The sequence below is a fragment of the Psammomys obesus genome, unplaced genomic scaffold (genome assembly GCF_907164565.1).
Source record: "Psammomys obesus unplaced genomic scaffold, mPsaObe1.curated_primary_1811, whole genome shotgun sequence".
Classification (NCBI taxonomy): Eukaryota; Metazoa; Chordata; class Mammalia; order Rodentia; family Muridae; genus Psammomys; species Psammomys obesus.
The window spans coordinates 24589727-24616740 of record NW_026596051.1 but is presented as its reverse complement, the minus strand read 5'-3'; the positions used below and the strand labels follow the sequence as shown (position 1 = coordinate 24616740).

The following is a 27014-nucleotide window of genomic DNA, read 5'->3' as shown; positions in this document are numbered from 1 at the left end:
CACACCTAAAAAACTAGTTTTTTCTACCCAGTCAATACTTTCTGAGTGGCTACAGTATTTGAAAATTCTGTCTACAAATTTGTTTTATTTTCAGTGGCATATAATGAGAACTCAGTAAGCATGGCAGAAATACTATCAACCTTATTATCCCAAGAATTTTGAACTTTATGAAATCTTAATTTTGTTTCTCAAAAGTGTCACGAAAGGTCTGAAAGTAGGATCCTAACCTGAGGAGAATGCTTTCAACAAATATAGAAAGTATCATTATTTTAAGATGTGCTTAGTTAGTGGATAAACAAGCCAAGAAATTGGAAAGAAGAGACATTTCATTAAAAAACAAAAGTGCGTATAAGAAAAGTGTTAAATTGCCTTCACATCTTAAACTGAAAGTAGCTTCGTTGATGGTGCAGTGTTCTTTTTTATCTCTTTGTGGAACTCAGTAATATTCAAGATGGCTACTTTGGTAAAAAGGTTGATTTAAGAAGTGGCAAAGTTAAAGTCAGTTCGAGTTATTTTTTCATTTTCTTGCATTAGTAATTCTTTGAATATGGCATGATTTACTATGGCATCATAGAAAGACAGCATTAGAGAGTGTACATGGCATGGTAAAATTAAACACATGCTCACAATCAAATTAATGTATCTCATCTGTCTTCAACTAATAACAGTCTGTCATGTTATCTATCTGAGTAGGGGCATAAACAGTTTATTTTGTGTTTGGAGTAACTTCCTGGAGGTAGTTAATGTGACAAGTAGTTTGTTTGAATTGAGTATAACCAGATCAACACTCTAGATGTTTCCTTGATAACCTAAAAATTACTGAGAAAATCCGCACAAGTGCTATATTTATAATTTGTTTTACTTCTTTAAGTTCCATTGTGGCAGCTTTTATAATAATTTCAGAGAATATTCTGTTGCTGCTTTTGTATGTGGATTGAAGAACAAAAACAGTTGATATTTTGAATGCTGTCTTCTTTGACAGGCACCAGATGTTAATAGTTTAACTAATTAGCACCATAGAGTACTTTCCCTTTTTTTTTTTTTTCAAAGTGTGAAGTAACTGAGTTGAATGAAGAAAGTCATATTAATTTAGACTGTGTTGTGATAGGATATTGGAAAAGATGTATGTGGGAAATCCACATGCTGCTGAGTTTAAGGCCAGCATAAAAATAGTGCAGGTCTGTTAGAAACTGTTTCAGACTTTAAAATTGTATGTCATTTAATCTTACCAGTAGCTCTGATTCCATTTTATATAACTAGGTTTTAAAATTCTATTATATTGAGCACTCTTTTCATTGACCACAGCAGTCAGTTGTGTAAGTAGTTGCTTTGGAAATCTTGAATAAGGTGAAATACAGTTTTCTTTCAACCTCCTAACCTTCCTTATTTTATACTTCTTTACTATATTATATCTCAGATGAAAGAGGAAGGTCTTCCATAGTTTCATGATATATATTGTTGTAATTGCTCATGCCATTCTTTTCTTCATTGTGATGCTCTCTATCTGGACACCTTTTTGTCTCTCCAGTATAGATTATGATCATTGTTATAATATCTTTATATAAGTAGGTTTTGGGGGGAGGGTTTAAATATGAAGATCAGTGTATCTACTTTACACTGTATAGCTCAGGCTGGCCATAAACTCATGATCTTCCTGCTACAGCCTCCTGCCTGTTACAGCCTCCTGATCACTGGGATCTCAGATGTACACCACCATGCTCAGAAATTTTTCCATTTATTTGCATGTCAGCTTGTTTATCATTTTCTCAATCATAATCATGAAGGGTAATGTTTATAGTTTTCACTTATTAGGTGTTCATATTGATTTCCTAAATTTAAGATATTGCTTTATCTGTTTTTTTTTAAGTTTTATTTATTTTTCTATGTGTATGAGTGTTTTGCATGCATGTCTGTGTGTGTGCACTATATACATGCCTGATAGCCACGGACAACAGAAGAATGTATCAGATCCTCTGCAACTAGACTTATAGACAGTTATGGACTGGGTGCTGGGAACTTAACCTGCATCCTCTGTAAGAGAAATATAGTGAGCCACCTCTCCAGTCATGTGTTTCCTGTTAAGTAATTAAAATTCCTTTCTTAATTTTATAATTTTTGTCATTTTGTGTGATTTTCACAGCCTGCATTTAATCTGAATCATCAGGCTGATAAATGTACAGGATTCTTATTTCTTGAAGGAGGAAGATGTATACATGCACTGTCCTCTCTTATATTTAAAAGTGATGTATATGAACTCAGTGGCTGGCTCTTTGATCACCCTCCCATGAGTAGGTGGGGGTGGGGGCAGCCTTGCCAGGCCACAGAGTAAAGACAGTGCAGCCAGTCCTGATGAGACCTGATAGGCTAGGAGGACCTCCCCTATCAGTGGACTTGGGGAGAGGCATGGGAAGAAAAGTGAGAAGGAGGGTGGTATTGGGAGGGGACAATGGAGGGGGCTATAGCTAGGATACAGACCTGATAGGCTAGGAGGGGGCTATAGCTAGGATATAGACCTGATAGGCTAGGAGGACCTCCCCTATCAGTGGACTTGGGGAGAGGCATGGGAAGAAAAGTGAGGAGGGTGGGATTGGGAGGGGACAATGGAGGGGGCTATAGCTAGGATACAAAGTGAATAAATTGTAATAAATAAAAAAAAAGTTTAAAAAAATTTAAAAAGGTGATGTATATTTAAAGATACCCAATTATTGATGTAATGTTTATATTATCTCTAAGGGTTTAGCATTTTTATCATTTATAATTTTCCTCTGAATACTTTATGAACTTAAAAACAGTTAACACCTGTGTGACCAGTGGAAGTTCTTTAAATGAAACAGGAACATTAGAAGGTTTTCTGATATTTATTACCCACAAGGAGTTTGTATATGTGTGTGTTCCTAAATATGCAAGTATAACCTGCTCAGTCTGTATGTTACTTGTTTGTATGTTCAGAGATGATCATTTGATGTTTTGAGACAGAGTTTACTCTAGAGCCCGGAAGTTGCTTTGTAGACCAGGCTGACCTCAAAATCAGAGATCCTCCTTCTTCTGCCTACCGAGTGCTGGAATTTAAGGCTTGTACCACCATGCCTGACAAGACCACACTGCACTTCCTGTCCAGGAAAGAACTATTGTTAATGTAGCCCAAGTCTTCTTCATATTTGCTTTAATATAGACAATTAAGAAGTTGGAATTAGTTACCATTTTTTTTTTAAGATTTACTTCTGTTTTTGTTTATGTGTATTTGTCTCTTTATGTATGCTTTGTGTGTAGGTGCCTGAGGAGATCCTGGAACTGGAGCTACAGGCTGTTATGAGCTGCAGTGTGGATGCTAGGAACCAAACTCAGATCCTGTAAAAGAGCAGCAAGTTCAATTAACTCTTGAGCTATCTCTCTAGCCCTAGGAACAGTGCTTAAATAAGATTGCTTCTTATATGTGGTCTCATCATCTTTCTTGTCAATAAAGTACATCAGTAAAGATGATCTGTTCAGATGAGGAAAATTTGCTGTAACTGGAATTATACAGTATTGTTTTGATGACTGGCTTACGTCACATAGCTTAGTAACTACATGTTGAAGCCTGAGACAGGATTTCTTCTTTTTTAAGGCTGAATAACCTGCCACATTTTGCTTATTCATTGATAGACATAAGTTCATCTCTGTCTCTTGTCTCTGGTACTGTTATGAGTGTGGGTATGCAAAAAAATTTTTTTGGGACCTTGCTTTCAATTTTGGAAGTAAAATTGAGGATGATATGGTAGTCAGACCTTAGATTTTCTGAGTATTTTCCATATTGTTTTCTACAGTGGTTATACCCTTCTAAATTCCTGCCTTAGTGCACAAAGATCTCAATGTTTACACAATCTCACCAACGCTTACTGCTATTTTTAAAAACTTTTTATTGATTCTTTATAAATTTTACATCATGCACCCTAATCCCACTCATCTCCCTTTACCTTCATATCTGCCCTCTGCCCTTGCAACCTCCACCACAAAAGAAAACAGGAAACAAAAATAGAAGTAAAACATAAAAACAACCCCCCCCCACACACACACTGCAAAAAAAAAAAAAATATCCATCATGCTATGGAAGGTGTGGTGTATCACAGTATATCACATAGTATAACCTTTTGCCCAAACAAAATGCTCCTTACAGAATGTCATTGGTCTGGTTTGAGACCTCTGTTTTCTGCTAGACTGTCAATACTGAATCCTCACTGGGACTTCTTTAGGATATCCTGTTGTTGCTTTGTTTTATGGAGGTCCTACAGCTTTGGATCTGTAGGACCAGACTCTTCACACACTCTAGCAGTTCATAGATGGGGTGGATGTTGGAGTGGGCCAACTCAGAGCCCTGATGTGTGCCTAAGTGGAAGCCGAGTCGGTCAACCTCCCACTCTCCTGCACCTGTCCTACTAGGCCTAGCCCTCTTGCCTTGTCCAGGCAATGGACAAGGCCATCTCTCTTGCTCTCACACTCTTGGGCGACTCACCCATGTCCCCAACACTAAGGCCAGCTCTACTGTCTTGCCCAGGTGAGCACTCTCCCAAGTGTTGTAGTAGGTGAAAGGTGAGGCCAGCTCTCCCACTCTCATGCCTTCGGCCAGCCCTCAGGTTGTGGGGTGTGGAATGGGGCATCTCCCCTGCACCCATGCCACTGCATGGTGGATGAGGGGGTGAGGCCAGCTCTCCCATGCAAACATTCTCAGGGCTGGCTCACCTGAGCCTCTACCACCAGGGCCAGCTTTACTATGTCGCACAGGTGAAGAGTGGGACCAGCTTAACCAAGTGTGGTGGCCAGTGAGGGTAGGGGGCGAAGTTAGCACAGTGCTCAGATATAAACGTGACCTTTGGTGGCAGTTTAGATCAGGGATTTTCACATGGACTTTGGTGGTATTGCAGGCCTCAGATGTCAACACAGACCCTGACGTGATAGGAGTGCAGACCCAGACAAACCCCCTGGCAGCGGTGAGGGTCTTTGCCTTGTCCTTCGGTGGCAGCATAGGCCACTCAGATCGATTTGGCCCCTGGCGTCATTATGGCCTCCAGATGTGGTTTCAGGCAGAAACCCAGATTATTGATATCCAGATGGCCTTCAGTGGCAACACAAGCCACAGACTCTGGCTGCAGGAGGGCCATAGACCCAGGCATGGCCCTTGGCAGCAGCCCAGACCTGGACCTCTCCATGGCTTGATGTGGTTTGCAAAGACTCCTCATATCTGCCTGTTCCTCACCACAATCATGTCTCCAGTTCCACCTCTTTGCACAGTGCACAAACTACACCACTTCATTTCTCTCCCAGCTTACTACTGTGTACTTCCTCTTCCCCATCTTCCCATATATTTGCTTATTATAGTGGTACCTGCAGTGGGGCTCAGGGCTGGTGCTTGGGTATCTTTCTTTTCCAGGTGTCCAGGGGCTATGGGGACCCAGAACAGGCACTTGGATTGCCTTTTGAAAGTTATTCTAACAGGTGTGAGAAATTTTCTCAGCTGTCTTGATTTTTGAGATGATACTATCACCTTGGAAATGTCTAGAACATCTTTGCCTATTATTAAGTTGGGTGTGTTTAAAAATATATCAAAAAATAAATTTGCAGGTAAAGGTGGGACCTGGAAAGGATCATCCTGAGTGAGCTGTCCCAGAAACAGAAAGATGCACACATTATATACTCACTTATATAGACATGTAATATAGGATAAACCTACTAAAATCTGTACATCTAAAGAAACTAATCAAGAGAGAGGACCCTGACTAAAATGCTCAATTCCCATCCCAAAAGGCAAAGAGGAAGGACATCAGAAGAATAAGAAAACAGGAAACAAGCTAGAAACCCACCACAGAGGGCCTCTGAAAGGCTCTGCCTTGCAGACTATCAAAGCAGATGCTGAGCCTGATGGCCAACTGTTGGGCAGAGTGCATGGAATCTTATGTAAGAAGTGGGAAATAGTAAGATCTGGAAAGGACAGGAACCCCACAAGGAGAGCAACAGAACCAGAAAATTTGAACACAGGGGCCTTCCCAGAGACTCATACTCCAACCAAGTACCAGGCATGGAGATAACCTAGAACCCCTGCACAGATGTAGCCCATGGCAGTTTAGTGTCCATGTGGGTTCCATAGTAATGGGAAGAGGGACTGCCTCTGACATAATCTGATTGGCCTGTTCTTTGATCACCTCCCCCTGAGGGGAGAGCAGCCTTACCAGGCCACAGAAGATGACAATGCAGCCACTCCTGATGAGATCTGATAGACTAAGATCAGAAGGAAAGAGAGGGGGAACTCCCCTATCAGTGGACTTGGGGAGGGGCATGCGTGAAGAAAGGGGTAGGAGGGGAGGAGGGAAGGGCTTATGGGAGGCTAAAAAGTGAATAAAGTGTAATTAATAAAAATAAATAAATGAAAATTAAAAAAATATCTTTTATATCTCAGCTGTAGCCCCCTCTCCACCCCCTCCCAATCCTACCCTCCTTTCCTCTGCTTCTCATATGCCCCTCACCCTGTCCAATGATAAGGGAGGTCTTCCTCACCTTCCATCTGACCCTACTCTATCAGATCTCATCAGGACTGGCTTCATTGTTTTCCTCTGTGGACTGGTAAGGCTGCTCCCTGCTCAGGTAGGAGGTGATTAAAGAGCCAGCCACTGAGTTCATGTCAGAGACAGTCCCTGTTCCAATTTTTGGGGAACCCTCTTAGACACTGAGCTGCCATGGGCTACTACTTCTGTGCAGGGGTTCTAAATTACCTCCATGCATGGTCCTTGTTTGGATTATCAGTCTCAGAAAAGACCCCTTGGCCCAGGTTTTTTGGTTCTGTTGCTCTCCTGTTCCCTCCAGGTCTTTCTTTATTTTTATTTTTATTTTTTTTACCCCTGGCCTCATTCTTAATAGGCAAGTCCAGGACAGTCCTGGCTGTGTTACACAGAGAAACCCTATCTCAATAAAACAGTGTTGCATGCAACACTGGCAGGTGCTTTCTCACCTAGCAAACTGCAACTTGCACGTCCTAAAATAATTAAAAGAGCATCAACTGTAAACCATTCAGCATAGAAATTCAACCTAAAACACAAATACAGATAAATTCCTCCACTACCCATAGAAGAAGGGACCATGGTCAGCTAGTAGAAGCAAACTAGTATTTAAGAAATAAAACAGTGCACAACCACAGTGACTGGGTACAAAGGCATGAAAATCCAGAAGGAGAGACTGACTACGCAAGAGAAAACAATTCTCTTATTTAACCATGATTCTTCCCCCGAGGGGGTGCACTGTTCCTGGAGGTACTGCAATACCAGGTCAATGCCTGGAGTGGACGGAACAAGCTCCTATTCCAACTCCCAGCTCCAAAAATCCATTTAATATATTGTTCTCGGATAGAGGACGTATCAGATATTAAACTGATAAGAACAGATACTACACTTGATCTTAGCCAAAAGGCCGACAGGTCTTTCTATCTCCCGCTTCTTTCATAAGATTCCCTGCACTCTACAAAAAGTTTGGCTATGAGTCTCAGCATATGTTTTGATACCCTGCTGGGTAGAGTCTTTCAGGGGTCCTGTGTGATAGGCTCCTATCCTGTTCTCTGTTTTCTCCCTCTTCTGAATGAAGATTGAGCATCTTACCCAGGGTCCCCCTTCTTGATTAGCTTCCTTAGGTATACAGATTTTAGTATGATTATCCTATATTATATGGCTAATATCCACTTATAAGTGAGTATATACAATGTGTGTCTTTCTGCTTTTGGGATACCTCACTCAGGAGGATCTTTTCTAGTTCCCACCATTTACCTGCAAATTTCATAATTTCCTTGATTTTAATTACTGAGTAGTATTCTATTGTGTAAATGTACCACAATTTCTGTATCCATTCCTCAACTGAGGGGCATCTGGGCTGTTTCCAGCTTCTGGCTATTACAAGTAAAGTTTCTGTGAACATGGTTGAGCAAATGTCCGTGTTGTATACTTGAGCATCTTTTGGGTATATGCCTAGGAGTGGTATAGCTGGATCTTGAGGAAGCACTATTCCTAATTGTCTGAGAAAGTGCCAGATTGATTTCCAAAGTGGTTTACATTCCTACCAGCAAATGGTGGAGGGTTCCCCTTTCTCCACATCCTCTCCATCATGTGTGGTCTCTGGAGTTTTTGATCATAGCCATTCTGATGGGTGTAAGGTGAAATCTCAGGGTTGTTTTGATTTGCATTTCCCTGATGACAAAGTTATTGAGCATTTCTTTAAGTGTTTTTCTGCCATTCGATGCTCCTCTATTGAAAATTCTCTGGCTTTAAAAATATTTTTAATATTTTATGTGTATGTATGTTTTGCCTAGAGTGGAAGCCCAGTTTTCATTTTCAACTGCTGATACCAGATAGGTCGTGACCACTCATCATTTCTTTCATATGTTGGCATAATGTTTTTGTTGACTGTGTAGAGTTTACCCTAGGATGAGATCTCTCCAATTTCTTTATGAAGCCACTTTGCACAATGAATTTTCCTCTGAGCACTGCCTTCATTGTGTCTCATAAGTTTGGCTATATTGTGCTTTCTTTTTTATTGAATTCTAGAAAGTCTTTAATTTCTTTTTTCATTTTTGTCCTTGACCCAGTGGTCATTAAGTAGGATGTGGTTCAGTTTCTATTAGTTTGTAGATTTTCTGTTGTTGTGGTTGTTTTGAAGTCCAGCTTTAATCAATGGTTTTCTGATAAAATACCTGGATTATTTTAATTTTCTCTATCTGTTTAGACTTTCTTTGTGTCCAGGTATATGGGCAATTTTAGAGACGGTTCCGTGAGGTGCTAAGAAGGAGGCATACTATTGTGTTTGGGTGAAATGTTATATAGATATCTGTTAGGTCCTTTTGATTTGTAATATTTGTTATTTTTATTATTTTTCTGTTTAGTTTCTGTTTGGATGACCTGCCCAGAGTGAGAGTAGGTTGTTGAAGTCTCCCACTATTTTTTTTTTAATTTTAAAATTTTTTTATTTGTTATAATTTAATTACTTCGTGTTGTGGCTGTGGCCCCCTCCCTTGTCTCCTCACAATCCACCCTCTCTCCCTCTTCTTTCCCTTTGTCCCCTCTGCAGTCCACTGATAGGGGAGGTCCTCCTCCCCTTCTATCTGACGCTAGCCTATCAGGTCTCATTAGGACTGGCTGCATTGTCTTCTTCTGTGGCCTGGCAGGACTCCACCTCCTAGGGGGAGGTGATCAGAGAGCCTGCCACTGAGTTCATGCCAGAGACAGCCCCTGCTCCCCTTACTAGGGTACCCACTTTGACACTGAGTCTATGGGCTACATCTGAGCAGGGGTTTTAGGTCCTCTCTGTGCATGTTCCTTGGTTGGGGTATCTGTCTCTGCAGGGCCCCCAGGGCCATTTTTTTGTGTGTGTGTGTTTGTTTTTGTTTGTTTGTTTTTATTTTGTTTTGTTTTGGTTTTGTTGGTGTCCTTTGGAGCTTCTGTCCCCTCCAGGTCTTTCTGTCTCCCCCTTCTTTCTTAAAATTCCATGCACTCTGCCCAAAGTTTGGCTTGAGTCTCAGCCTCTGGTTCAGAGGTCCTCAGGGATAGGCTCCTGTCATATTCCTTGTCTTCTGCTTCCTATATCTATCACGTTTGTCCTTCTGAATGAGGGTTGAGCATCTTCTGTAGGTTCCTCCTTGTTGTTTAGCTTCTTTAGGACTATAGGTTTTAGTGTATTTATCCTATATTGTACTTCTAATAACCACTTATTAGTGAGTATACACTATGTGTGTCTTTTTGCTTATGGGTTAACTTACTCAAGAATGATCTTTTCTAGTTTTCACCATTTGCCTGCAAATTTCATGATTTCCTTGTTTTTAATTGCTGAGTAGTATTCCACTGTGTAAATACACCACAATTTCTGTATCCATTCCTCTGTTGAGGGATATGTAGGTTGTTTCCTGATTCTGGCTATTACAAATAGAGCTGCTGTGAACATGGTTGAGCAAATGTCCTTTTTGTATAGTTGAGCATGTTTCAGATATTTGCCTCGGAGTGGTATAGCTGGATCGTGAGATTGAAATCTCAGTCTTAATGTGTAGGGTTCGATGTATGATTTAAGCGTTAGTATTTTTCTTTTTTTTAATGAATGTTGGTGCCCTCACCTTTAAGGCATAGAAGTTTAGAATTAAAATGTCATCTTGGTGGGTTTTTCCTTTCATGAATATGAAGTGTCCTTCCCCATCTCTTATGATTATTTTTGGTGGAAGTCTATTTTATTAGATATTAGAGTGGTTACTGTAGCTTGATTCTTGAGTCTGTAGGAAAATCATTTTCCACTGCTTTACTTTGAGGTAATGTCTTTGTTGCTGCAGAATAATGGATCATGTTTTCATATCCATTCTGTTAGCCTGTGTTTTTATTGGGAAATTGAGTCTGTTGTTGAGAGACATTAATGACCAATGTTTGTTGATTTGTATAATTTTGATGTTAGTGGTAGTAGTATGTGATTCCCTTCTTTCAGTTTTGCTTGTGTGAAATTATTTAGTTCCTGTGCTTTCTTCGGTGTAGTTAACCTCCTTGGATTGGAGTTTTCCTTCTATTGTTTAAATTTGGTTTTGTCATGGAATATCTTGTTTTCTCCCTCTAAGTGATTGAAAGTTTTGCTGGATATAGAAGTCTATTAGGTATTGCAAGATCTATGCCCTTTGACTTTTAGAGTCCCTGTTAAGAAGTCAGGTATAATTTTTATAGGTCTGGCTTTATATGTTACTTGACTTTTTTCCCTTGCAGCTTTTAGTGTTCTTTCTTTCTTTCTTTCTTCCTTTTTTTTTTTTGTATATTTAGTATTTTGATTATTACATGGAGGAAGAATTTTGTTTTCTGTTCTAATCTATTTGATGTTCTGTATGTTTATAGGCATCTCTTTTTAGGTGAGGGAAGTTTTCTTTTATGATTTTGCGAAAATATTTTCTGGATCTTTGGGCTGGGAATCTTTATCATATTATACTTTTATTTTTATTATATATTACTTATACAAATAAAGTTCACTGTAAAACAAAACAAACAAACAAATAAAACCTTTTTATCTTTCTGATGATCTCCATCAGTGACCACTCCCTAGATCATTCAAGGAATCTAGTAAAAAGCTCTTCAAAGGGGCCCATGCTCTTACATTCAGAGGCTCAGTCATAGCTAGTATTCAACTTCAAAAACTATCAAGGTTCAATGTGTGATTGTTTTTTTTTTTTTTTCACATTATTTTATTTATTTATTTTTTCATACGGTGTGATTGCCAGGGAAAGGCTGAAACCACTGGTGTTGCTTTCGACATTCCCAGCTGGATTATTAATCTCTCTGTCAAGTCTAATTCCTGACCCTCAATTTAGTTCTGTTTCACAGCTGATGCCTCTATTTGGGCTGGGAATCTTATCCTTCTTTTACTTCTATTATTCTTAGGTTTGGTCTTTTCATAGTGTCCCAGATTTGTTCTGTCAGGAACTTTTCAGTTTTAATATTTTCTTTAACCGATGTATCAGTTTTTTCTATTGTATCTTCTAAGCCTGAGATTATCTTTTCCATCTCTTGTATTCTATTGGTGATGTTTTGGTCTGTAGTTCTTGTTCTCTTAACTAGGTGTTCCTCTGTTTTGTGTTGCTTATTGCTTCTATTTCTGTTTTCAGGTCTTGAACCGTTTTATTAATTTCCTTCACCTGTTTGATTGTATTTTCCTGTATTTCTTTAAGGGATTTATTCATTTCTTCTTTAAAGTCCTCTGTCATTTTCATAAGATTGGATTTAAGGTAATTTTCTGATACTGTGGCTGTGTTAGGACATGCAGTGCTTATTGTAGTATGGTAGCTGGGCTCTGGTAGTGCCATATTGCCCAATTGTGGTTTTTGTGTGGCCTTTAGCCATCTGGGTTTTGCCATTATTAGAGCTTTGGATGCTGATTTCCTAGTTTACCTTTGTTGGGTAGGTGTGTTTTGGGATATTTTTTTCTTGGTTTCTGTTTCCTCTTTGTCTATTGGCGTGAATGGCCTGGAGTTCTGGTGACTAACTAGTCTTCAGATCTAGTGGGGTGTCTTTTTTTGTTTTGTTTTGTGTGTGTGTGTGTGTGTGTGTGTGTTTGCCTGGACTCTGGGATTTTGGGTGCTACCCTTGTCTCTGGGGTCCTCAGTTCCAGCCTGACTTGGTGTGCCTGGTGTTGGAGGAACTCCATCAAAGCAGGCTGGGTTGTGGTCTGGAAAATGGAGTGAAGGGTGTGGAGTGTAGTTTAAGGCTGATGGGTGTGTTTTAAGGAAATAAGGTAGACAAGGGCTTGGGGTAGGATCTTAACCATGAGTCTCTGGCAAATGCAGGCATCCAACAGTGTAAGTAAAGCTGTGAAATTGTGGTGTAGGGTATGGGTTGCAATTTACCTCTGTAGAGGGTGCTTTGGGGAGGGGAGAAAGGTCTGAGGCAGAGGCTTGGAGTGTGGAGGAGTTTACCTGCTATCTGTTGCTGGCAGACCTCCAGAAAAGCAGACAATTACGGGGCAGGAAATGAGGCACAGGGTATGGGGTGCAGTTTACTACGGTTGGAGGTGCTCTCAGGCAGAATTGGTAGACAGGGGCTTGGTGGGGGAAGGGCTTCCCTCTTGTCCCTGGCTCTGGCAGTCTTCCTGGAAAGCAGGCAGAGTTATGGGGCCAAAAATGGGGTGCAGGGTTTGTGGTCTTAATTTATTTCTTAATGGCCTCTTACGTTCACAGTATTGATGGTAGCTTTTCAAGGGACCAAATGATATGTTGGTTACTAACCACCTACTACAGTATCTGGCATGTAGTAGGTACCCACTAGATGCTCAATGAAGAGGCTTTTCCCTGCGAATAAATTAGTGCTCATTTCCTCATAGTTATCTTTATTAGGAAAAAAAAGCTCCTGTTTCCAAAGTTACAGATAAATTTATGTGGTGGTTGACGGGTTGGTTAGAAGGAGAAAAGATGAAAAAAATAGTTTTAATATTATGATAAACCAGATTTTTGTCAGTGCTATCACTTAGTGTTTTGGTTTTCCACAATTGATGATTGTGGCATCTGAACATTTTTTAGCGATTTTTTTTGTTTGTTTGTTTGTTTTTGTAAATTAGAGCTCAGTGCTGTTTAAGGAATAGCAGCTGTGGCCATTATTAGGTCTCAAACCCAAGACAAATTCCTAACTGGTGTCTATATAATCCAGCCATTTTGGTTACTTGGTCCTTTTTATGTGTCTGTCCATCTGTCTCCGTCTCTCTATCTTTACCATTTGCCCTCTTGGTCTTCTGGTCTTCTGGATCTCCATTCTTTCCTCCCCAGTCTCCTCACGTGGCCTAGCTTAGGGTCATGTTCACTCTGGACTCTCCCAGGTGTCTCTGCCTCTGTCTGTGCTCTACATCATATCTACAATAAGCTTTCTTCTCCACCATACCTAGGAATGAAACAGTAATGTCCTTCTTTTATTTATTTTTTTATTGTATTCAGCCAGGAAAAGATAAAAACAAACAAAACCCAGTTCCCTGTTTTCCAAGGCCAGCAGTGTAAATGGGGTGCATGATTCCTATGGTGGTTCAGAAATCTCCTATAGGAACTTTAACCTTCAAAATAAAAATTCAGTAAGATTTTAAATGAAGTCTTTTATGAACTGAGAGAGCATTTTCAACTGATAATCAATTATTAGTATTATATAAGCATGCTAGACACACAAACTTCTAAGTTTTTACAAGTTGGCTAGGTCTCTCCCTCTCAAAGAGCCTTATTCTCTTTTAAGTATTGTGACTATATTTGTCATCCAATTTGATGTCATTAAATAAACACCCTTAGAGGATTATAGTAATATATACAAGAAACTGTTCAATAAAAAAGTAGTGTGCTAGATAACAGCAGTATTAGATATAAAGTCTATACTGTGTATTGAAGCCCAGGAAATATATCTTGCTCATTATTCTCAAAGTTGATAATTAACAATTTGGAAAGAAGCTGCATCTTTGTGAATGTAAAGTAGAGTGTGAATAAATTAATGTAACTATAATGTAAAAATTTCACAACTGTCTTAATTGCTAAATTATCTTGTAAGTAATTAAACTATTTCTAGGCATATATGCTTGTGTTTGTGCATCCTGTCTTCAGGTAATAACTGTGCTTGGATGCGGCACAGTGAGTAGATGTGCTTTGGACTTTGTCATGGTGTGTGAGTTTACATAGGTGATGCCACAGTCTGTTCACTCTTCTAATTCAGGCTAATTCTGAATGAATGCTGTATTAAATAGGTATATTTATTGTTCACAGTTTATAAATGTGGAAATTGGGGCACAAAGAAGTTAAAAATTTTCCCAGTATTAAACAGTTGGAAATGATAACTGAAAGTAAGTTTTATACATGTTAAAATATTTTTTAAAAATTCTAATATTGAGTCTTGTGTTCTCTTTAACATTTTTCTAGTTGACTTGGAGCACATGCGAACAGTAAAACCCGATAAACACTTACGATTTTGCCAGGAAAATGGGTTTAGTAGCCACTTTGTTTCAGCCAAGACGGGAGACTCTGTAAGTAAAACAGTGTAGTGTGCTGTAAGTCATGCTTTGTCTGTCTAATGCTCCTGGGGAGTTCACATCTGCTTCCTAACAAGGGACACGGTGATGCATTTGGAAGGAAGACATAAATAGAACAGATGAGAATGCTTATTTTGGTTAGATTAATTTTATAGTTGATTTAATATGAATTATAAAATACCCAAGTCACTCATAATGCTGGCCTTCAGAGATGATCTTTCAACCCTCAGAATTCCTTTGTGCTCTTTCTCTGACTGTGCTTACTCCTAGCTTACTTTGTGATGACCGGTGTATTAGTTTGATTATGTTTAGAGTTCATGTCACAGGGCTCCCTCTACATAGATATTAAATGGTAGAGATACAGTTTGTGAGCACAGGTAATGACATTTCAGGCCTACCATTTCAACCAAAACAATGTTCATTAAGAATCAAGATCATGGTCTAGAAATGGTTTTTTATAGTGTTTCTTTTATTTAACATTTTTATCTGTAAATAATTTTTCTGTGTCATTTAATGTTATAAAATAAATTTAGTCATGTTCAAAAATATATTTAATCATGCACTGTTGTTGGACATGTAGGTTTTTTTTTCTAAGTTTCAAATGTGGTTTTATTATGAAATTTTGTTAATAATTTTTGATGCTTTATTTCCTTTAGATAGATTCTTTGACATGGGATTGAAACATATTGCCAGATGCTCACCAGAAGAATAAATTAACCTAGTATTGTAAGATTGCTATACTGCTGGCCCTTGTAATACTAAGGATTTAATTTAATACCACTGCCCCAGTGGCATTAAATAACCTCACTAATTTTTTAGGTTGAAACTTATAGTTTTATTAACTATTCACTTTCTACCTAACCACTTATTTTTGTTATTGGTTTTAAACAATACTATGGCCATATTCATATTAGAATAAACTATTGCTACAAGTCTTGCAAATAGTTGTCCCTGTCAAGTTTTTTTTTTGTTTGCTTTTAAGACATTTTGTTGTTGTTGTTGTTGTTCTGTAGAATGGGCTAGCCTTAAACTCCGAGACCCACCTGCCTTTGCCTCTTAAGTGCTCGGATTAAAGACATCAGATACCATGCCTGGCTTATGTCCAGTGCTTTGTTTGACTTAGTTTTACTTTTCCTTTGTTTTGGTGTTAGGGCTTAAATCTAGGGCCTTACGTATGACTGCTAATTTAAAAAAAAAAAAAGGATTGTTTAAAGATTTATTTATTTTTGTTTTTGTGTATGTGCTTGCCTGTGTGAGGTTTTGTTTGTTGTGTTTTTCCATGTTTCTCATGTGTGAGCAGGACCCCACAGAGGCTAGAAGAAGGCATGGGATCCGCTGGAACTGGCATTACAGATGGTTGTAAGCTACCATGTGGGTGATGGGAAATAACCCGGGGTCCTCTGGAGCAGTAAGTGCTTGTAACTGCTGAGCCATCTCCAGACCCTCGAAATAATCAAGTTAGTAAACATGTGACTTGTATTCAGTAAGTGACTGGGCTAGGAACGTGCTAGGACAGTTATGGATCAAAGGTAAGTTATATGACAGAAATGGTCAGGCCTGAAGCTCCTGAGATTGTAGAGGACCTGGCAAAAGCCAACCACATATGAAAGGATGTTTATAGAAATGTTCATAATGTGTAGCTGTAACGGACTCTATCATCCTTTGACCCCTATCCTGATAAAATACAGTAAATATTTCCAAGTTGTTATACTTAGGGAATAATGGAGAGTTTTGACATTGATAAGACAATGAAAAGAGTGTTAATGGTTTGGAAAGCAAGATCTGTTAAAACAGACTAAAGTCAGTTCAAGAGACCAGCATAGAGCTGACAATCAAACGCCAGAACAGTAAAGTATATGTTATTTTCATCTTCTTCAGGAATTGTGGTAGTTTATTATGCTATTAAATGTGTGTTCTTTACATCTGTCATTGTAGTTGTTATGTTAAATCCTTAAAAATGGGGCTAGAGATATGGCTCAGGTGTTAAGAGCACTTGCTACTCTTGCAGAGGACCGGAGTTTGGTTCCCATCATCCACATGGTGGCTCACAACCATCTGTAAATCCATTTCTAGGGGATCTGACAACTGCTTCTGACCTCCATAGGCACTAGGTACACATATACATGTAGGCAGAACACTCAAACACAAAAAATAAAAATAAATCTTTTTAAAAATCTTAAAAATACATTTTTAGTAATAAATGCATGTTTAGACTAATTTAGTGAATTGCTTGGTTTTTAAATTTGAGGTTTAATTCTTTAAAAATGATTTCATTTTGTGTGTTGCCATGTTTGACAAATGAAACTGTTTTTGGAATACTTGCTGTTTATGGTTCTTTAGAAAGTTCAGTATATTTGAAGTTAACTGAAGCATGCCTGTTTTAAATCACTTAAACCCATTTTTGTTATGTAGGTCTTCCTGTGTTTTCAGAAAGTTGCCGCAGAAATCCTGGGAATCAAACTAAACAAAGCAGAGATAGAACAGTCACAGGTGATTATATTAAAGTTTATGTTTAAAAAGTAACACATTTCTTATGACAATTTTATGTATAGATTGTTCCCCATTTATTCTATTTACATATCACCCAAAACCTTGGAAGTAGATTAGATGTATAAATGAGTATTTATTGCAGATGATGAAAAATTAATTTTTACAAAATTATAGTCTTGTAATTTTGTTCCTTTTGGTGAAAAAAAATGAATAAAATTTTTATCAGTTCTTATTTAATGGATTTTAAGGTTCAGTGAATCCTGTTTTTATGCTTCTTGTTAGAGAGAACCTCACTCTATAGCCTGGTTGGCTTCTTCCTGCCTTCCCCTCCCAAGTGCAAGGATTATAGGATCTGCTTGCACTTTAACTTCTTTAGGGTTATTTGTTCATCTTTAAAATAATGCAAAAATATTATTTCTTTATATTATTTTGCTAGTTTAATAACAATATTAGTTACTGAAGGTTTCAGTGCTCTTTTAGTATTCCTAGACCTGCTTATAAATAAATAGTCAAATATCAGGAGTCAAGAGATTAAAATTGCAATTCTATCTGTTTTGTAAGTTACACATTTAAGAGAATGAAAACTTTGAGCAGGAGTAATCTGGTTAGAAGCAACAAACTAACATTATTTCCTAAATACCGCCATCCCCCATTCCCTGCAGCTGAAAACAATTGGTATCTTTTCACATCTTTCAATATTTACTTGATTATTTTATAAATTAGTTCTGTGATGTACTCTCATTGCCATTCCAATGTGAAAATTTGTGTTGAAGCAGTTAGAACTAGATCTATTTTCTCACCCAATAGCCTCCTTTTACTTTTGTATCATGTATGTACATGTATAAGCATATATATTTTTAAATATCATGTTGGATAATTTATCAAGGCATATGATAGAAAATGTAGTGTTTATCTTTGTGATTCTGGCTTATTCCTCTTAGCACCCTCATTTCCAGTTCTATCTGCTTTCTTAAAAATAGAATACTTTCATTCTCCTTGCTGGCTGAAATGAACCACACAGTATATATTTATTCATCCCATCTCTGTATATGTTCACTTGTTGCTTGATACCGAGGCTGGTCCCAAGTCATGCCTGTTGTGAATAGTTCTTCTATAAACATGGGTGTGCAGATATTTGTGTAGTATGCTGACTTAGATTTCTTTGTGTGTAGCTCAACTATATCAGTTTTAGTTTTCGTAGTAGCTTCCCTAGTTTATACTCCCACCAGCAGTTTATAAAAACATCCAATTCCATGTTTGCCAGAATTTATTTTTATTATTATTTTTAACCAATGGCCATTCTGACTGGGATGGCAGGGAATTTCAGTGTAGTTTTGATTTGCTTTTTCCTGATGGCTAAGAATGTTGAAAATGTTTGCATGTATGTACTGGTCATTTGTATTTCTGTATATATCTCTGTATAACTAATTCCATTGCTTGGGTGTTGTGAATAGTGTTGGAATAATCATGGATGTGCAGAGATCGTTATGATATGTTGCCTTAGGTACTAAAAATAAAAATAGTTGGATCATGTGGTAGGTCTGTTTTAGTTCTTAAAGACTCTCCATACTGATTTTCACACTATCTGGAGTAACTTATATTCCAACAAGCTATGCTCTCTCTCTCTCACACACACACATGCTTGCCAGTATTTATTGTTTTTTTTCTTTTTTCCATCCATCCATCCATCCATCCATCCATCTATTCATCCATCCATCCATTCATTTATTCATTTAAATATTTAATCTCTTTACAGCCTGATCCCAGCCCCCTTCCTCCTCTCCTCTCATTCCTACTCTCACATCTCCTCTCCATATTCCCCCTCTCCTTCTCAGAGAAGGGGAGGTCTCCAAGGGGTACCAACCTGTCCTGGTACCTCAAGTCACAGTAGGACTAAGTGTGTCTTCTCCTACTGAGGCCAGACAAAGCAACCAACTAGTGGAAAGGGATCCAAAAGCAGGAAACAGAATTAGAGACAGCCTTTACTCTCATTGTTAGGGGACACTCATGATGAGCAAGCGACATCTACATATGTTCAGCAAGTCTAGATCCAGCCCATGCTTGCTCTTTGGTTGGTGGTTCAGTCTTTGTGACCCCCCCCCCCCCAGGGGCCAGGTTTGTTTACTCTGTAGATCTTCTTGTGGTGTCCTTGATTCCCCCCCCCCACACACACACACTCACTCCTTCCTCCCACTATCCCACAAAACTTCCTAGCTTGGCCTATTATTTGGCTGTGGGTCTCTGTATCTGTTTTCATCAACTGCTAGATGAAGCCTCTCAGAAGACAGTTATGTTAGGTTCCTGTCTACAAACATAACAGAGTATCATTAATAGTGGCTCTCTCCCATGTAGTGGGTCTCAAGTTGGACCAGTCATTGGCTTGCCATTCTCTCAATCTCTGCTCCCTCTTTATCCCTACTGGCAGAAAAGACAGATTTGGGGTTGAAGGTTTTATAGGTGCATTGGTGTCCCCCTCACTCCACTGGAAGTCCCACATGGCTATAGGACTTCAGGCTCTATATCCCCTGCTGCTAAGAATCTTAGCAGATGCTCTTTGAGGAGGTGAGAGTGAGGCTGGTGCTATTCACCCATGTGGCTCCTTTACTCTTTGGGCCACTTCATTGTTTTTCTCCATTAACCAAAACCAGAAACTGAATGTATGTTATGACTTCAAAAATAAAGGCTGGTGTTTTGTGGATAATATTTCTCTTCAAAAATTAAAAGTTGTGTAAATAAGTTAACCATTGTGAATCTACCTACCATGAAGTTTATGGTATGGAAGTGCAATTTTTCTATTCACAATAAGCAAAGCTTTTGTGATCTTCAAAGCCTTTGCTGCAGCTTCAGGTTTGGAGACATGTCATTCACAACAGACCACAAGGAAAATTTTGCCTTGTGGATTACGTGTTAATATCTTTGACCCCAATGTCTTACACACAGGTCAGGAACCTGGCCATGTTTATAAATAATGCTTAAAACAATGTTTTGCTTAATGAATGACTTATTTACCAGTGGTGAGAATCCCTTTTCTTCATTGTAGCCCATAGTTTGGTATGAAACAGGTATATTGAGAGTATTATAGTGTGCCTTTTAAGGATGTGCCCTGCTTGCCTCGCATTTGTCAGTTGGCAATACTTCTGTTGCTAACATCAGGCCAAGTGCCTGGTAAGTAAAGAGTCTTGTCCAGAAGTTAATACTGCCCACTAGAGAACTTATGCAGAACCCAACTAACCCCACACGTATACTGCAGAGCCCTGTTCATTTACTCTCACTGTTTATCAAATATGTAGTAAGGAATTTCTTCACAGACAGCTACTCATGTTGAGGTGTTTTCATTTTAATAAATGAATATAAGCTTTTAGGAAGAGAGAAATTTCTGAAATCAGGTCTGGGCAGTCATGCAGAGAGTATTCCTGCTTCATATCTAAAGATGCAAGGAACTTATTACTTCTCTATACATGGTTGCCTCATGGAGTCCTAAGAAAAGTTTTAGTTTTAGTTGTTCCAAGGAAAGGACAACTAATGTGTAGTACTGTGGATTTGTTTATTTAGGAAAACTCTTGAAAGCCAACAGCTGTTGTGCTTTAATACTGTATTTAATGATTTTTTTACATGACTCAACTGCATTTGAGGTGATTTCTATATGAACTTTGGAAATATGGAGGTTTGGATTAGGTGGAATGGCAAGTAAGCAGCAGAAGAAACCCTGAGAAACTAAAAATTAAAAAGATATGAAAACTGTATGGGGCACGTGGCTACCTTTGATTTCTGAAACAACAGTTTTCCTCCTCCCTTGTGTCCCCACAGCACCACATTCACTAGCAAAACGCTTAAACTGGGTGATAATTGGTTGTGTATTCTTTGCCCATTAGGTCTACAGCAACAAGTGAGTAACTTTTTCAGGTGGTTCAGTCATGCGCATCTAGCAGAGTGACTGACATAGTAGACCATCAGTAATGTTTGTCAAAGGAAATGAACACATACTTTTATTTCAGTTTAGCATAGACAAATCCAATAATTCTTCATAGCCCTCTGTAATGCTGAGAAGTTTAAGTCATCTACTTCAGTGGCTGAACAGAATTACAAACTAATGTTTATTGAGTCTCTCTTACTTTTCTTTCCTTTTATGTGTGAACATCCTGCTGATTCTTTTGTGACATGTTTAAATTTATGTGTTAATTTTCTTTTCCTGCTTTGGTATTCCTTTCTATTGTCAGTCATTAAACATGCTTTTCATTTTGTCTTTCTCTTTTTCTCTCTCTTTTTTCTTTCTCCTTCATCTTTTTTATGTGGTACGGAATTGACAGCGTATTGTCAGGGCAGAGATAGTCAAGTACCCGGAAGAAGACAATCAACAACCCAGCTCTTCTCAGAGTAGAGTCTGTTCAGTACAGTAGTGCAGGTACTTATGGGTGAAGTACTGCCATTTGGGGAAAGGGGTGGGGGCTAGTTATTTTATCTTGTTCTTCCTTACTGAGGAACATTATAAATTAAAATGACGTCATGGTTTAGAACTTTGAAAAATTGGTTCTTTGCCAGGAAACTTGCAAATTAAACAAGAAATGGAGAACAAATTAAAATGCCATTTCAGTTACTTTCAAATATGTTTATCTTTATGGGTGTTTATTACACACTTAGTGCAGAGGATTGAAACAGTTATTTCAGTAGTAATTTCTTAACCATTTTCACTCTAAAATAGATGCCAATTGAAAGGTTATTATAAATTTCTAAAAGAAAGGCTTGAATTGCTTTTTTTTCTCTCTTTGTGTGTGCATAGATGTTGTAGAAGTTGAAACCAATAGAGGGTTTGTTTTAATTTCAATTTTTTTCTTAGAAGTGGAATATTAGACATTTTGCTAAATTCAGTTTTTCAGATTGAGCATGAGATGGAAGGAAATGTGAAAGTATCTTTTGCTTTAAATTGATTTATATGTATGGATATATAAGGTGATTTTTTTTTTAAAATTCCTCATTATGTCATGTTTTATTAGAGTCATTATGCATAACCCAGAGTGAACTGTTTGGAAGTAAGTGTTTGGAGAGGAATGTTTTGACAACGGGAAACATTTTTCACAGTAGGGTTTTTCAGGGCTCTTCTGCTTTATATATGAGTCCTTTAAAACACACCTTCTTTTCTAATTCACGAAGTTATGGCCAAGTGTAGTGATTATGAAAAGACTGAAAAATAATGAAGTGGTGATATCTATTAACTAAATATGCATGAATGATTTAAACTTTGACAAAATTATAACCAGGGTTTAAATCTTCATATTAATTTGTGAGTGTTTAATAAACTTGTGATAACCCCAGTTAATAGTAAAGTTGATAACTGAATTGCTTCCTTAAAAAAAAAAAAATAAAAGGCAAACAGGAAAACCCCAAACCTCGCTGTTTATTAATTCTGACTGATTGTTTTTGATACCAACTCATGCTTTATCTATGATATCTGTTATTAGACATTCACGAGAGCTCAGAAAACAATAGATGCTCAGGGGCTTTTTCTGATGTTCTAATAATAACTCTTTTCTTTTATGACAGAGAGTGGTAAAGGCAGACATTGTGAACTACAACCAGGAGCCCATGTCAAGAACTGTTAACCCGCCTCGGAGCTCCATGTGTGCAGTTCAGTGAGCACACACTGTATTGATAGTTCTGGCTGTTCTTCCCCTGGAATGGACCAGGCTGTCTAGGAACATATTTTACCAGTGACCATCTCTGTAGTCAGCTCACACTTTCCTCCTGCTGAGCTCCTTCATCCTTAAGTTGCCTCGTAGTAGTAGGCAGCTCCCCAGACTGGAAGAAATTCAGCTTTGGGACCATGCATTTTGAAATTGGAATGGAGAGTCCATTCTCTGGACTGAGCCCACATCCTTGCCTTTTTGATCCAGAAGGACCGTGTTGCTTCTTTATGTCCTCACTTCTTTTCTCTCAGATTAAAATAATAATAATAATAATAACCAGATAGGAAGATGCTCCAAGCTTTGGTCATCCTTTTCTATCTGAACTTGTGTATGTGAAAATGTACTTCAGAGCACTGATGGTGAAACAGTTACTCAAGAAGGTGTTTGCTTGCCGGCTACTAAGAGTACAATATACAAAGCTGCATCTAATTGAAAGTGCTTCAAATGAGGCTGTAATAGAAATATTTTTTCATTTTTAAAAGGAGCCTAACTTGTTTATATTGTAGTTTATAACTCACAAGTAGTGAGTATTTGATATTGTATTTTTATTACTGTATCATGGTCATTGCATATTTTATCATACTTGGTTTAGATGACTTTATGAAATTGGATAAATGGTTCAGCTGATCCTTCACATGGAATTTCTCGTACAGACTGCATGAGAGTGCTTCCAGATGAGTCATGACATCCTTGGATCATTGTGGATCGAACACATTATACCTGATGTTCAGATGTTTTTCTCACATAAATAAATTTATTTAAATTACATTTTCTGGAATTTTCACTTATCTGTCTTCCTTTTTGTTATAGAAAAACAAAGTAGATTTGAACACATGCCTAGCAATCCTATGACGTCTTGTGTGCAGTTACTTAAGAGTTCCCAGTTATTTTGTTGGACTATCTGTATTTCTGAGCTTACAGCCTGCCATTTATGGGCCTCCATCAGCCCCAGCTCATTTTCTACCTAGCTAATGCCACTCTTGCCTCTGTGCACATAAAACTGTGGATTCATTCCTATCTATTCCTGATACTCTGCCTTCTGTTGCAGATGCATGGGTCCCACTGCTAGGAATCCTCCTCTCCCTTTCTGCCTTCCCCTCTTCTGTCCACTCTTTCTCCCCTCACCCTTCTTCTCCCACAATGTCTCCAGCTGTGTCTTGGTCATAATTGTGCTGTGTTTGCACAAGTTTTGACCACTAAGATGAAAACAAATTAACCCCCCTTCCATCTTCTGTATGTCAATTAAGTGTGAGCAGGTAGTGAGAATCTCAGTACAGGTAAAGCAAACACAAGTTGAGGGGAAGCAGGTTTCTGAATTCTATATAACCAAGTTTTCTTACACCTCCAGGTTTAATTTTGAAATGATAATGTAGAATCCATGCTCATATTACTTTGACTGTCACCTCTCCTGTTTACAGTTTTTAATTTAAGAATTTGTAGGGATTTTTTTTTTCGATCTTGTTTTAGACACTTTCTCTTTTTAAAATTTTTTACAGTTTATTATTTTTGTTTATTTATTTATTACAGTTTATTCACTTTGTATCCTGGCTGTAGCCCCCTCCATCTCCTCCCAGTCCTACCCACCCTCCCTCTTCTCCCCCTATGCTCCTTCCCTAGTCCATTGATAAGAGAGGACCTCCTCCCCTTCTATCTGTTCCTAGCCTATCAAGTGTCATTAGGGCTGGCTGCATCATCTTCCTCTGTGGCCTGGCAAGGCTGCACCTCCCAGGGGGAGGTGATCTCAAAGACCTGGCCACTGAGTTCATGTCAGAGACAGCCCCTGATCCCCTTATTAGGGAACCCACTTGGAAACTGAGCCAACTATGGGCTTCCTCTGAGCAGGGGGAAGATGTTAAACCATACAGTAAGGACATTTACTCAACTATGTTCATAGCAGCATTATTCATAATAGCCAGAATATGGAAACCTAGATGTCCCTCTACTGAAGAATGGATGCAGAAATTGTGGTACATTTACACAATGGAATACTACTCAGCAATTAAAATCACGGAAATCATGAGATTTGCAGGCAAATGGTGGGAACTAGAAAAGATCATCCTATATACTCATAAGCGGATATTATCCATATACTGTAGGATAAACACTAAAACCTATAGTCCTAAAGAAGCTAAACAAGAAAGAGGATCCTAGGGAAGAGGCTGAAACCTCACAAAGAAGGGCAAACAGGATAGACATCGGAAATAGGAGAAGACAAGGAACAGGACAAGAGTCTTCCACAGGGGTCCTCTGAAAGACTCTTCCCATCAGGGTATGGAAGGAGATACTGAGACTCATAGCCAAACTTTGGGCAGAGTGCAGGAAACCTTATGGAAGAAGAGGGATACAGACCAGGAGGGGACAGGAACTACACAAGACCAATAGAGCCAAAAAACCTGGGTGCAGGGAGACCTCCAGACACTGATACTCCAACCAAGGACACTTTGTCTCTTGAAAGCACATACTATAATGTTCAGTCATATTGTGGTCACTTCTGTTCCTTATTGGGTTTTTGAAAAATACGAATGTCTTTAGCTAGAACTGGTCATTGGATGCTATTCCCAACTGCACCCTCTATTACATGTGGCAAACCACTCTGTAGTAGTTTTTGGAGTGGCTTGAAGAACTCCTGTGACTGCTTTATTATTCCAGGAGGAGGAAAGCCAGGGGCCTTTAAAGTTTATCACTGAAACAGTGATAAAGCATGATAAAATAAAATAGAATGTTTAAATGTTTGTGATGTTTAAAATAGAAAAGGGCTTTCCCATAACCTACCCTAATGTGGCTGTAATGCTGGATGTCCTAAACAGTTTTTAAGATTCAAGGAAACAGCTTCTGGCTATTACAAATAAAGCTGCTACAAACATGGTTGAGCAAATGTCCTTTTTGTGTACTTGAGCCTCTTTTGGGTATATGCCTAGGAGTGGTATGGCTGGATCTTGAGGAAGCGCTATTCCTAGTTGTCTGAGAAAGCACCAGATTGATTTCCAGAGTGGTTGTACAAGTTTACATTCCCACCAGCAGTGGAGAAGGGTTCCCCTTTCTTCACAACCTCTCCACCATGTGTTGTCCCTTGAGTTTTTCATCTTGGCCATTCTGATGGGTGTAAGGTGAAATCTCAGGGTTGCTTTGATTTGCATTTCCCTAATGGCCAATGAGGTTGAGCATTTCTTTAAGTGCTTCTCTGCCATTCGATATTCCTCTACAGAGAATTCTCTGTTTAGCTCTGTTCCCCATTTTTAAAGTGGATTACTTGGTTTACTGCTTTTCAGCTTGTTTAGTTCTTTATATATATTGGATATGAGTCCTCTGTCAGATAAAGGGTTGGTGATGATTCTTTCCCAATTTGTAGGCAGTCGCTTTGTTTTGATGACGGTGTCCTTTGCTTTACAGAAACTTTTCAGTTTCATGAGGTCCCATTTATTGATTGTTGCTCTTAGAGCCTGTGCTGTTGGTGTTCTGTTCAGGAAGTTTTCTCCTGTACCAATGAGTTCTAGGGTATTCCCCACTTTTTCTTTTCTAGCCGATGTAATGTGTCTGGTTTTATGTTGAGGTCTTTGATCCACTTGGACTTCAGTTTTGTGCAGGGTGATAAGTATGGATCTATTTTCATTTTTCTACATGGAGACATCCAGTTGGACCAGCACCATTTGTTGAAGATGCTATCTTTTTTCCATTGTATGGTTTGCCCCTCAACTGAAGAATGGATGCAGAAACTGTGGTACATCTATACAATGGAGTATTACTCAGCAATGAAAAATAAGGAAATTATGAAATTTGCAGGTAAATGGTGGGACCTGGAAAGGATCATCCTGAGTGAGTTGTCCCAGAAGCAAAAAAGACACGCATGGTATATACTCACTCATATAAACATACAACATAGAATAAACCCACTAAAATCTGTACATCTAAACAAACTAAGCAAAAGAGAGGACCCTAACTAAAATGTTCAATCCCCATCCTGAAAGGCAAAGAGGATGGACATCAGAAGAAAAAGAAAATAGGAAACAACCTCAGAACCTGCTACAGAGGGCCTCTGAAAGCCAGAAGAAAAGAGGAAACAACCTTGGAACCTGCCACAGAGGGCCTCTGAAAGCCTCTGCAGTATAGACTGTCAAAGTAGATGCTGAGCCTGATGGCCAACTGATGGGCAGAGTGAATGGAATTTTATGTAAGAAGTGGGAAATAGTAAGAGCTGGAGTGGACAGGAACTCCACAAGGAGAGCAACAGAACAAGATAATTTGAACACAGGGAACTTCCCAGAAACTCATACTCCAACCAAGGACTATTTGTGGAGATAACCTAGAACCCCTGCACAGATGTAGCCCATGGCA

At 38.7% G+C, this 27014-nt stretch overlaps 1 protein-coding gene and 1 non-coding gene across 3 annotated transcripts in view; one reads left to right on the top strand and one right to left on the bottom strand.

Moving 5' to 3' along the window:
• The window catches only part of Rab28 (RAB28, member RAS oncogene family), an 82212-nt gene extending 58762 nt beyond the window's left edge, over positions 1–23450 (top strand). Inside the window, exons 5-8 of one of the 2 annotated variants that reach the window (XM_055624281.1) lie at positions 14402–14505; positions 16924–17001; positions 21309–21403; positions 22540–22602. In XM_055624281.1, the coding sequence (XP_055480256.1) occupies positions 14402–14505; positions 16924–17001; positions 21309–21398 (272 nt within the window). In that variant the 3' untranslated portion in view covers positions 21399–21403; positions 22540–22602. Of the gene's footprint in view, positions 1–14401; positions 14506–16923; positions 17002–21308; positions 21404–22539 lie in introns of both variants that reach the window. The other variant, XM_055624280.1, reaches the window with a different exon arrangement.
• On the bottom strand, positions 7253–7440 carry LOC129689176 (U2 spliceosomal RNA). Its single transcript, XR_008722046.1, has one exon. It is a non-coding gene; the product is annotated as a U2 spliceosomal RNA (small nuclear RNA).
• Positions 23451–27014: the final 3564 nt, after the last annotated feature.